Source organism: Phalaenopsis equestris, unplaced genomic scaffold (assembly GCF_001263595.1).
Source record: "Phalaenopsis equestris unplaced genomic scaffold, ASM126359v1 Scaffold233752, whole genome shotgun sequence".
In the NCBI taxonomy this organism is placed as follows: domain Eukaryota; kingdom Viridiplantae; phylum Streptophyta; class Magnoliopsida; order Asparagales; family Orchidaceae; genus Phalaenopsis; species Phalaenopsis equestris.
The window spans coordinates 42,194-55,294 of NW_018251688.1; the positions used below are offsets into that span (position 1 = coordinate 42,194).

Genomic DNA, 13,101 nt, shown 5'->3' on the forward strand with positions numbered 1-13,101 from the left:
TTAATTCTTACACCTTTCTATTTCTTTGTTATAATCCCTAAAATATTCATATCTGTGATAATATCTTCTAGAATGCTTTTTTTTGTTATATCTTTAACTTGTCTTTTTCTATTGGTACCAGCTTTCTAATGATATGCTTTAAACTTATTCTTTATCCTTATCACTCTTAACTTTTCAGTTTGTTACTTTGTTTGATTTATACCTCGATTTACTTTGCTCCTCTTGATTTTAAGCCACTTTTTGCATTATTGTTGTAGCCTTTTAACTATTGGTTTTTAGTGATCCACTACTTCGAGTATTTTCTATGTTTGAAGAAAGCAACTAGTTGATATGTGGCTTAGTTTACTTGTTCCTTGTACAGCTCACACCACTACCTGCTTTGGATTGTCTCAGTTTATCTTTACAGATCTACTTTATAGTTTTATTCATCTATATCTCCTTGGAAGTTCGCGAGTACATTAATGCTTCTCCAAATTGGTTGTTTGCTTGGAATAGTGAGAATCTTTTAAGCAGGCCTTTTGATTTTTCTTCCATTCAAACTTCATGAGTAAAGGACCTTATGCTTCTCCCACTAGAAAGGTGGGGAATTTCCTTCTCAAGAATTTTGGATGCTTTTTGTTCAATTTTGGAATTAGGTAGCTCCTTATCTTTGATCTTTGATGTATTATGAGCATTGAATGCTTTTTATGATGGTACTTATTCCTTTTATGCCTCATTTATCTATTAGAGCCTTTTACCTTCCCTTATTATGTTTTATTTGTGTTCTTCCTCCTATCTTTTGTAATTTTTTTTTTTATTTCATTAATAAATGTAAATAAATAAACATAAAAACTTTACTTTTTACGAGAAGCAAAATGACCACTCGAAACTTAGAACAAATCCCAAAAATTGCATGAAAATCAGCAGTGAACTGCTTTTCACATTCATCAATGCTTACAATTCTACAAAAAAAATTCCATCCAACGCCAATAAGTTCACTTAAAATATTGATCTCGCTCAATAACACCATGTGACTATTTTTCGGGAAGAAAGCCTAAACAATAATAATAATTTACAAAAATAACTGAACTCATCAGAATCATGAATTATGATGATTTGAAGGAATTCCATGCTTTTCAAACCATTCAGGCATGCTGAATTTTTTGTGGAGAATAGGCCGCACATCCTTCTCAAGAGATAACTGCTTCAGAAGTGGAAGAAGAACCTTCAAGAGCTGAAAGACCAAAATTATAAAAATAAATAAATATGAATACATAATTAAATACAACAACAACAACAACAGCAACAATAAAATCTTTATCCCACTAAGTGAGGTCGGCTACATGAATCTTTTTTCTCCATTGCGTCCTATTTAGTGTCTTATTTTCACTTAAATCTAATAAATTAATATCATCTTTTATAGAATATGTTCAAGTCTTCCTAGGTTTACCTCTGCCTTTCTTAACATAAGTCAAATCTAAAACATCTACTCTTCTAATCAGACCATCAGATGGTCCACCTTTAATGTCACTAAACCATCTAAGACGACTCTCTAATATTGTCCGTCACTGGAGCTACACTAACACTATCACGGATATATTCATTTCGCATTTTGTCTCTTAAGTGTAAAACCACTCATCTACCAAATCATTCTCATCTCGGCATCGCTTAACTTAATTTTATGCTCCTCTCTTAAAGGCCAACATTCAGTGTTATAAAGCTATGCAGGTCTCACCACCGTCTTATAAAATTCTCCTTTCAGTCTAAGCAGATTTCAGTCTAAGCAGAACTTTTCCATCACACAATATGCCCGAAGCATTCCTCCACTTCAACCAACCAACTTCAATTCTACTAATAACAACCCCATCAAAATTACCATCACTTTAAACAATAAACCCGAGATATCTACATAATCAGATACAAAGAAAAAAAATTATTTTCATTAATAAATGATCAAAATAGTCCATAGTCTTTCAAGATGTTCAATCTATGATCCAATTGGGTCTTATTCTCAAATTTGTGATTTCTATGAACATATTTTATTGGAGGGAAACACTTCATGAAGGTAATTTAAATCTTTTTAGTGTCAATCACACTAGTTAATAGCAGCTCCAACTAATAGAGTTGACTTTAACAAGTCTCCCTCATAAAAAAGCTTCTCCCCAACAATCTTCTTCCAAAACAAACTACAAAATTGGCGGTATGATTAAATTATTTGGATTTGATGAGCCGAGAGGCAATATTGAAAAAAAATTACAAGACTAAAAAATCACAAACTTAAAAGTCAAAAGGCCAATTTGATCATTTACTCTGTTCTTTATTCATTTATCTATTTATTTATTTGAAAGGCTAGGTGAAATTGTGTTGATTTATTATTCATCACCTGCTCATCGAAGGGCTGGCCCGGAGAAAATGCAACGCATGGAATTCCATTCAATGGCTGCAGCGAGAAACTGAAGGGATTGTTATCGACGATTACGACTCTGCATAAATCTTTTGATAGGCAGGAGAGATCTTTCACATGTTGTCTATATTCCCTGATTCATAAAAAGCTAAGATTAATATCAGAGGACTGGTAATATGTGCGAAGTCTAGGACATGGATCAAGTATTTTGTTTCAATAAACTTTAATCAACATAAACGTTTGAAAAACATTGCAAGAAGGGTAATAAGTCCTGCAAAATTTTAAACTGGAGAATGAAGAAAAGTTCTCAAGATTCGTACACTAGTAAATTTACGATAATTTTTAGTCAGGCCCTAATAAATTGAGATTATTTTATCAACTCTACAACCAAGTACAATACGTCAATATGAAAGTATTTCATGTAATTATCTGGAAAAATATTAGGATTGACAATTCCAATAGAGGTCAGAGGTTCCACAATGAGAACAAACCTTTAACGCAGTGAGAAAGACAATTTTAAAAAAAATTTACATGCATACCACTCAATTCTTATGAATTCACATATCTAACACCTAAACTTCAATTTTTACATACATGTCACCTTAACCATTCGTGATATGAAATATTTGGTTGGTATAAATATAAAAATTGAAGTTTAGGTGTTAGTTGTGTAAATATACAGAAATTGGGGGTTATTTATGTAAATGCCCCATATTTTAAAAATGTTGACCTACGTAATTATGAGAAGCAGCACAAAAAATTAGCATTTGGAAAAATAAGAATTCCAACGAGTAAAACAGAAAACAATAGGACCGACTATAGTTTTTATACTTCCATTTTTGAACTGCAAGCAAGCAAAAGATCATGACTTACTTCCACTAGACAATCAGTAGAATTACAGTTTAAGTGACTTGAAGCCACCAGTGTTGCAGTTTGAACAAAATATCCTAAAAAACAGGATGTATGGAAATATGTTTAAGTAGACAAATAATTATCCAAAAAAGAGGAAGGCACCTTGTTGTATGAAAGTACTTATTAAGGAAAATATCTCAACATTAAAAGAAAAGTGAGGGAGCCCAAACCTCGTAAATATTAGATGCACATCAATATTAAAAAAAAGAAAAGAAATGGCTTATGGTGAGTTCATGTTTGAACACAATCATAATATATTGACAAATGATATTAGTATGCTCATTTCATTCTCTATAGATAGCTATAAAATCAAGAAACTATACGCTAATAAATAAAGGACTTGCATGCATACCACAAAATTCTAATGTATTTGCATAACAAACACCTAAACATTTATATTTACTTATATACCACATGAATGTCGAAACTACATCGTAGCATATGCTAGAATACATGTATTTTACTTTAAATAAGTAACATTAGTGTTATTTTTTACGTGCTTTAGTGATTCATATGTTAAGTAAGTAGAAAAAATTTAGGTTTTAGATATATAAACACATAATAATTTTATGAAATGTATATAAATCCTCCAAAAATAAATGAAATGTGGATCATATATTTCAATATGATGCTCTACCCAAACTGATTTCCTGAAGTAGTAGGGAGAGATTACTTACGTCGTAACTGTTGAAGGCCGGTAAAGACGGAGACTAAACCTGTTTTTTGCATCAATAACATCAACAAGTGGTCTTGCGTAACCTAAAAAAACCATAAAATTCAGATGTGATAAATTAAACACAATTATGGAATAAAGTGGAGTATTAAAATATAAAACCTTCAAGCCCAGCAGTAAAAAGAATAAGATCCGCAAATTCGCTAGTCTGTTCTAGGAACTCCTCCAAACCAGGGCGCTCAAACACAACAACATGATTTACTTTTTCTCTCCCTTCAACTTCCTTCAGCAGAACATTTTTAATTTCAATAAATATCATTTTAAGAAAATCTATTAGTAAATAAATTGAAGCTAAGAATTTCATCTGCAGAACCTTGTCTACAGTTCTGCATGCTAGCTCAAAATACTTTAAACCGGCATCAGTGGCCTGAATCCGAACCATATCAGGTAAGCAGGATGCCTCGTATGCACATACTAGAGTCTCGTCCAAGTCGAGCACTATCTGGATAGTTTCAAAAATGCTGTTAGGGACAAAAAATAATTTCATAATCATAGATATATTCTATCAAAGGATGTGTGGACAACCAGCTTTATAACAAAAATGAAAGCAACAGCAAAATATTAGTTTTCTCCATCTGACGAGAAAAATAAAAACTCAACATTGATTACTGTTTCTCCAAATGAATTACAAAAGTTTAATAAAGTTTTAAGGATGCAATCAAATGAAGCAGAAACATCATCAATTTTCAACTTTACAATAATGTAAAGACATTTGCATAGAGGAAACCTTAATTCCTATGTGATGCAAAATATCACACAAATTTCCAAGTTCAATCATGTCATATTTTAATTATTTTTTATAAGTTATTTGAAATTCATGATCTGTTTCACTAATGCTATTTTTTTACTTTAAGACTTTTGCTATTGAGTTTTTAGTTTCTTAAAGAAGAAATTACTCTATATAATACCGCACCATAGGGGTTATTATGAAATGGGAAATTGAAGATGGAAAAAGGAATGCCTTGTCACATAATTTAAGTTCTTTGATTCCATCAGTTTAAGGAAACAAGCGGAATCGTGCCTCTCAGAATCAGTTTTTTTAGTTTTCCCTTATGCCAATCCCATTCATTTATTTCTTTTCCCTCCATTTTTGTTATATTTCCATCAATATTCTTTCCAAAATGAACAGTCATTTCCGGCAACATGGATACTACAATCCTTTCACCCTATTGTCCTATAATATTTGAAACATAACCCCAATAATTTACATTATCAAACTTGGTCTTCTTAATCCATGATCTTCAAATCTTAGAAATTTTGTTGGCTCAAGGTGATCTCAAGTTCTTCTTTCACTGCCAATTTTCTGTCCTTCCAATGGAGCATCCTTCACCAAATTACACATCATATGATCGCTCTCCCTTCTCCCAACAATCCTCAACCTAAAATGCCCAAAATCATTAACCAATTCCGTCAAACTTATAATGTTTAACCAATTCAAAAGGACTCTGCTTATAAATTTATTTTTTAACAAACCAAAGCCTCTTGAACAAAATCTCGACTTCCCGGCCAATCAAACGCAGTATCCAAACACATTTCCAACCAATTATCAACAGCTCTCGTTCAAATTTAAACCAACCTTCCCAACAATCCTCAACCTAAAATGCCCAAAATCATTAACCAATTCCGTCAAACTTATAACGTTTAACCAATTCAAAAAGGACTCCGTTTACAAATTTAATTTATAGCAAACCAAAGCCTCTTGAACAAAATCTCGACTTCCCGGCCAATCAAACGCAGTATCCAAACACATTTCCAACCAATTATCAACAGCTCTCGTTCAAATTTAAACCAACCTTCCCAACAATCCTCAACCTAAAATGCCCAAAATCATTAACCAATTCCGTCAAACTTATAACGTTTAACCAATTCAAAAAGGACTCCGTTTACAAATTTAATTTATAGCAAACCAAAGCCTCTTGAACAAAGTCTCAACTTCACGGCCAATCAAACGCAGTATCCAAACACATTTCCAACCAATTATCAACAGCTCTCGTTCAAATTTAAACCAACCTTCAGATACAACCACTCTATAACCACCCTTCACTTGAATTCAAACTCAAGAAATAGGGGCAATTGCATACGTAGCCCCCAATTCTTATGTATTTTTACATATATCACACCTAAACTTTTAAATTTACACACAACATTCAAATCTTTTATATCACATCAAAAGTAGCACTATTAGTAGTTTTAAAAGCAAAATCTAGCACACAATTCTTATGTATCTACATCTCACACCTAAACTTTCATATTTACAAACATAGCACTTAAATATTTAACTCACATAAAAAATGGCATTATTACCACTTTTAAAAGCAAAATCTAGCATATTTACATATCTCACAACTAAACTTTCATATTTACACACACAACATTCAATTTTTTAATATCACAATAAAAATAGCAATCTTACCCCTTTTTAAAACTGAAATCCACCTTTCCATGAATAGGTTTAAAAGACCTAAAAATAACGCCAAGGTTTCTCAACTCCATGGCTATCAAGAAAGGAGACAATTTCTTACTCTAATATAATGCAACTGAGATTTAGGAAGCTACCAAAGATATTTAAGTTCTAAGAGCATAAACTCTTCTCTGTGGAGAAAACTCTCCACGAATTTTGACAAGATGACCAATTTGTTCACCGTTACCTCAAAACTCTCAAGAGTCAAAGATAGCAGCTTGATATGTTTGATATTCATGATTAGAAGTGCTTTGGTGATGAAGTAGCATAAGACGTTTCACATGAGACTAAACAATGATTATGTTGTGTTTTGAAGAAGTATTTTAGGCACAAAACCTCTTCTTAATATCAATGAGACTTTTTCTGAGATTTAATTGGAGAAAATTCAAAAGCAGGTAATGATGGGCCCATCACAACTCATTATAAACAAGATGGCCTTTTAGTTTTAAAAATTACCATCAAATGGCTTCAGATAAAAGAAAGGAAGGCTATTTAACAGTTACATCAATGCCTAGTCTAAGGGCAATTTTATCTTTTATTAACCTAAAGACAATTTTGTCTATTATTATTTATTGTTGTTTGGAATAAATAGGGCTTAATAATTTAGGGTTAGGGTTAGGGTTAAGGTTAGGGTTTGGGAGATATTTTCTTCCCTCGAATTGTAGGATTTGAGAGAGATTGTCTACCTCTCGAATTGTAGGTGTTTATCTTTTATTTTATAGGTTCGCGGTTATATTGTTTGTTTTGGAATAATAAAATATTTATTTTGCCCTAATTTTTACCAAGAATCCTATCAAATTTGTATCAAAGCAAAATTTCTAGGAAATAACCAACAAAAGAAGCAACCAACGGCATCTCGGAGCAATACATGAGGCGGGATCGTCATACAGTTTTGATTAGAACATGCTGAGACGTCAATGACGTGGTCGCGGCTTACAGAGACCCGAAACTTCTTTCTTTGCGAAGAAGACAACTACGAGATCACAGTTAATGATTTGCAAAGAAGGAAACAACGAGATCGCGGACTACTGAGACCTGAAACTTCCTTATTTTTCCTCCTCCAGCTTCGTCATCGCGATCTAACCACGATTAGAGCTAGCTCCAAAGCAACGGGTACATGCCGATTTACAAAGAATGCAATGTATAGACAACCGCGGCAAACTGACGATCGCAAATTCTCCTCTTTCCACTGCGTCATCGCAGTCCAGTCGCAATTGGAGCTACCTGGGAAGCATCCTGAAGGTTTCTATGTTGCAACAGAACTCAAAACAAGAACTAGTGGGTAACATGGGGTACAGACCGTAGGTAAGTCGAAGGATCGCAATGTACAAAGGTTTCACACCACTCTTGATTGAAACTGACGATCAACATCACGGTGTAAAAGAGTTTCGTGTCCCGGGATCGGGATTGGTGACATACAGGAATTCGAATTGTGGCGTCCAAAGTTCTACATGGTCTCCAATAGGCTGCACTGAACCGCGTACATGAATTTTGAGATCGCAGCATCCAGAGCTTTGCACATGTCAAAACCGCGTTTAAAAATTCTGAACCTCAAGATTTTGACGTAAAGGTGTTCTAAAATCGTATACAGAGTAATGGTTGTCAACAAAATAGATGATCTGGAGAAGAAATTTGAGAAATAAGTCAATCAAATCAGATTTAAAATGGAGGAGCATTTCTCCGACATAAAGGGGAGGTTCATAGCTCTAGAAGAATTGATAAAGAAAATTATGAAGTCCCGCACAGACCCTTAGCCTCCTGCAGTGGGATTAGGCGACAACATCTGGAACGGATGCGAGCGAGAGCAATCAATAAAATTAGTACAACATCAGGGCAGCATCCTTGTCTCAGGTGGATCTGGAGCTAGGCGATCGGGTCAAGGAATGAGAAGCGACTCATGTGTCAGCACTTGGAAGGAATGATACGACGTCCAGATGACCGAAACTAGGGGTAGCAGCCAAAATGAGATATCGGGTGACTCAAGGCAAGAGAAGAACAATTTAAAGGATTTCAACCAGGAACAGAGAACCATGGCGGTTTTGGCCTCGACAAAAGGCTACATCCAATCGCATCAGTGTCATTTTTTGCAGCAACCATCCTGGCAGAAAGCAATTCTAGAGTTTATGGGGACAGACAAGTTGGCTACGAGGCACAACCATTAGATTTATGGAAGAAGAGAAATCAACATGGACCAAGGAAGGAAGCCCAACCCTCGTTTTATAAGTGTAATGAACTTCGATCAAGAAAATTGGAGAGGAGACTCACACATAAGAAAATTGAAGATGTCAGTCTTTGAAGGAAAGGATGCTTATGGATGGATTTATCGTGTGAAGAGATACTATGTTGTGAATGCGCTGACAGAGGAAGATTAATTGATGGTGGTGGCCATGTATTTGGAAGGAAATGCTCTATAATGATATCAATAGAGAGAACAACACCGAGCATGAGAAGAATTCAAGGTCTGATTGTTGGAATGCTTCCGAACCACACGTAAAAAGAATTTGCATGAGCAATTTTTTGCATTATGCTTCCGAAACACACGACAAAGGGATAAACATGAGCAATTTTGTGCATTAGTCCAAGAAGGAATCGTCATAAAGTACAGGGAGAAATTTAATATGTTATCCGACCGTTGAAGAGGGATATCAGAAAAAATATTGGAAGGCAACTTCATGAAAGGGTTAAAGGCAGAAAATCACTTTGTCTGCTGAGACCGCAAGAATTGTGGAGACTATGAAATTAGCACAGTTAGTTGAAGATAAAAATGCAATAAAACATGCTATTAGGAGCAGCGCATGTGGAGCATCATACCGAGCTACTACAAACAATGATACCAAAAGCTCAAATAGTGGAATTATAGAGAGAGGCTCTATAGGATAGGAAAAAAAAAGCCATGACTGGGGGAAACACTCAAACACGTTGCAGAGTCAGAGATTCAGGAGAAGCACACCAATGAGTTATATCTTCAGTGTGATAAGAAGTTTTTCTCAGGACACCGTTACAAGAATTGGACATTACAGATTCTCATAGTGTGAGATGATGAGGCAAGGGATGCAGAAATAGAGAAGACGGTGGCGGAGGAGGAACACCCTCACTTGTGGTAGAAGTCTTATTGAACTCGATGGTCAGATTTACACCGAACCATGCTATAAAACTTTATGGGCGGATCAAAGAGCAGGATGTAGTAGCATTGATAGATAGTGGAGTCACCCATGACTTCATCTCCACTCAAATAGTAAAGCAATTGAGACTTGAGATGGTAGACATAGAAAGTTTTGGTGTCATGATAGGGACGATAGAGGTGGAGAAGAGCAGGGATGTTTGTAAATAAGTAATTTTAACACTACCAGACATTCAAGTGATGGAAGGTTTTCCTCCTTTGGATTTAGAACGCACTAATGTGATATCAGGTATGAAATGGTTTCAATTTGTATGGGAGATTAAGATGAATTGGAAACTTTTGATCATGAAGTTTAAGAAGAGAGAAAAAATGGTGCTTTGCAGTGAATCTAGTTTGTGCAAGGCCATGGTGTCAACGAATCCATAGAAGGTGGCAGATAAGTTGGAGGGGCCACTACCTAAGACATGGAAGGGATTGAGAAAGTTTATGGGACTTACAGGATACTACTGGAAGATTGTGAAGGGTTATAATTCAATTATGTAGTTGTGGACGAAGAAATTGAAGATGGATAACTTTCAGTTGGGGAAAGTGACCACATAGTCTTTTGAGAAGTTGAAGAAAGCCGTGACGAGTATGCCACGGTTGTCAGTGAGAACTAGACTCAAGCTAGTCTATGAGCGGTAGCCACGCAACTTGATCCAACAACAATTTTTCACACCTCAAGGACAAGGTCTCATTTTGGAAGGGGAGTATTGTTACTTTGATACCTAGCCTAATGGAAATTGTCTTTTATTAGGCTAAGGGCATTTTAATCATTTATCATTTATTATTGTTTGGTAAAAATAAGACCTAAAATTTTAATGTTAGGGTTATGTATGAGATTGGGTTTTGAGTCTTAAGGTTAGGGTTTGGAAGAGATTTCCTGCCTCTTGAATTGTAGGATTTGGGAGACATCTCCTATCTCAAATTGTAGGTGTTTATCTTTTAGTTTATACGTTCGTGTTTTTTCACGTTTGCTTTGGAGAGATAAAATATTTATTTTTTTCATAATTTCTATGGAGAATCCTATCACTAACTTGACCACAATAGCATATTAGTGGTCACACCACGTTAAGATGTAAAATCTGGAAATTGGAAACCTGCATGTGGCCCTCCAAAAAAAAGAAGTCAAAGACAATTTATTTCTACTAAAAAAAAGATCATCCTAACACCCTTGAAACCAGTGCATTCAAGGAGTAAATAGAGGCTCTTAGAAATATATTTCTTTAAGCTCAAAATCAGGAACATCTCAACCTACAATCAACAACAAATGTCAATAGTAAATACACTTTGGCCAAATTAGGTAACATTTCTTATGCCCATAATGCTAAAAAAGTTAAACAATATATTTGGATTATTTATTCTGGAGCTTTCAATCACATGACTAGTGGCCTTGCACGTTCTTTAAAACATTTGAAAAGAAATGTAAGAAAAATTTGTCAGTGAAAATTATTGATGGGATTGCATCCAAAGTTCTAGAATAGGAACTGTAGCAATCTCCAGTATCTTAAAACTCTATTTACTCGTTTTTGTCCCTAACATAGAATGCAATATGTCATCTGCCAACAAACTTAATTGTTATCACCAATAATACATTGCTAAAATTTCACCTAACCTTTGTTAATATCAAGATTTGAGTTTAGAAAAGATGCTTAGTAGCATTGAAATATGCTTAGGAAATAACATTATTAAACCCATTATTCCTTCATATTTTCAACCTCTCGTTAAAACAACTACCAAACAATTTAAAAATTGTACCCGACCCAAACTAATTTCTCATAAAGATAATGAACCTATGTTGCTAAATCACTATCGCTTTAGCAGCCCTTATTTAATGTACCGTGGGAAATTATTTACTTCCCAAGACAACATTATCTCTTTTCTTATGAATATTGCTAAAACTCTAAACTTACTTGAAAAATATACCTCAATCTCTCTTATAAAAGTTTCAAATATTTTTTGTATTCACTAAAAAAATTTTAAAGTAAAAAAAAGTAAATGAAGCTAGATGGTTCATCTCTTCTATTGATGACAACACTAGAATTACATCGATATTCTCGATGAAATAAAATTTTGATGTTGAAAAAATATTTATTAACTTCAAAACCATAATCCAAACTCAATTCAAAACCAACATGTAAGCATTGAACATTGAAAATTCTAAATTATTTTTTGCATCAATCTCGAGTGATTATATATCCAACCAAAAAATTATTTATCAAAGTCCAATGTAAACACTTTTCAACAACACATAGTAGCTAAGAAAAATGTCAGTATCTCTTGGAAGTGGCTGACTCTTAAGTTCACCTTCAATGTCTGAAATAATTTTTAGGGTGAAGTTGTGTTAATTATGTAAAAAGCCTTCACAAACTCTCAACTTCAAAACTCCCATCTTCAGCCCCTTGACAGGACATCCCAACACCATTCACAAGTGTTCACTTTCATTCAGACAATATAATAAAAATGGATCATAAAGATGTCAAATGTTAGCTACTCTCTCAATAAAAATGGATTTAACTGTCACACATCTACCACTATACTTGTACCACTAACAATTATAATACTCCATAGATGTGAGCTTCCTAATATAACAACCATTTTTCCAAAATCTAACATTCAAGGATGGATCTTATCTAAGTAATATCAAATTTGAAATCTTATTTCTAAAATTCCTAGCACTACTCCCACTCATAAACCTCAAGAACTCATAAATCTCAAGAAGCTATTGAAAATCTTATAAATCAATCAATCCCCTCTTAATTCCACTCAAAATCAAAAAATAAAAATTTTCTACCTGATACCATCTCTATTGAAGCATCACAAAGTAATAATGACCCCAAATTCCTTAATTCTGTATCTTCGTATGATGAATTTGAAAGACTCATAGCCTAGACAAAAATTGTCAATTTGCATTGACTATTTTAAGCGCAACTTTACTTCCTATATTAGTTTCTCACCTACGTTTCAAGTATTCATTACGAATCTCACACCAAAAAAGGTTCATAAACCCATTTATGAGGCCATCAACATTCCTATATGCATATAAAAGTGTGAAATGCCTACATTAACTCATATTTATGTTCAAATATATGTTAAACAACAACCAGAATAATAATAATAATAATAATAATAATAATAATGGTTATTATTATTATTATTATTATTATTACTACTACTTTATTATTATTATTATTATTATTATTATTATTATTATTATTATTATTATTATTATTATTATTATTATTATTATTCTGGTTGTTATTGTTGTTGTTGTTATTATTATTTGTGTGAATATGTATGAGCATGAACTTCCCACTTTGCCTCACACCAATCATTTCTTTCGTGTTAAACCTAAAACAACATGATAGGGCTTTTTACAGACCAATTTGATATTCTGGACACCTCAAGTTGGTCGATTTGGTAAAAAAAATATGGATGAAGAAAAGTTTTTA

At 33.8% G+C, this 13,101-nt stretch overlaps 1 protein-coding gene across 1 annotated transcript in view; it reads right to left on the bottom strand.

Moving 5' to 3' along the window:
* Positions 1-906: 906 nt before the first annotated feature.
* The window catches only part of LOC110038764 (carboxy-terminal domain RNA polymerase II polypeptide A small phosphatase 1-like), a 34,122-nt gene continuing 21,927 nt past the window's right edge, over positions 907-13,101 (bottom strand). Inside the window, exons 2-6 of the mRNA XM_020743666.1 lie at positions 4,342-4,470; positions 4,131-4,251; positions 3,973-4,054; positions 2,363-2,516; positions 907-1,213 (exon numbers count right to left, since the gene is read on the bottom strand). Of these exons, the coding sequence (XP_020599325.1) occupies positions 1,079-1,213; positions 2,363-2,516; positions 3,973-4,054; positions 4,131-4,251; positions 4,342-4,470 (621 nt within the window). The 3' untranslated portion in view covers positions 907-1,078. The remainder of the gene's footprint in view (positions 1,214-2,362; positions 2,517-3,972; positions 4,055-4,130; positions 4,252-4,341; positions 4,471-13,101) is intronic.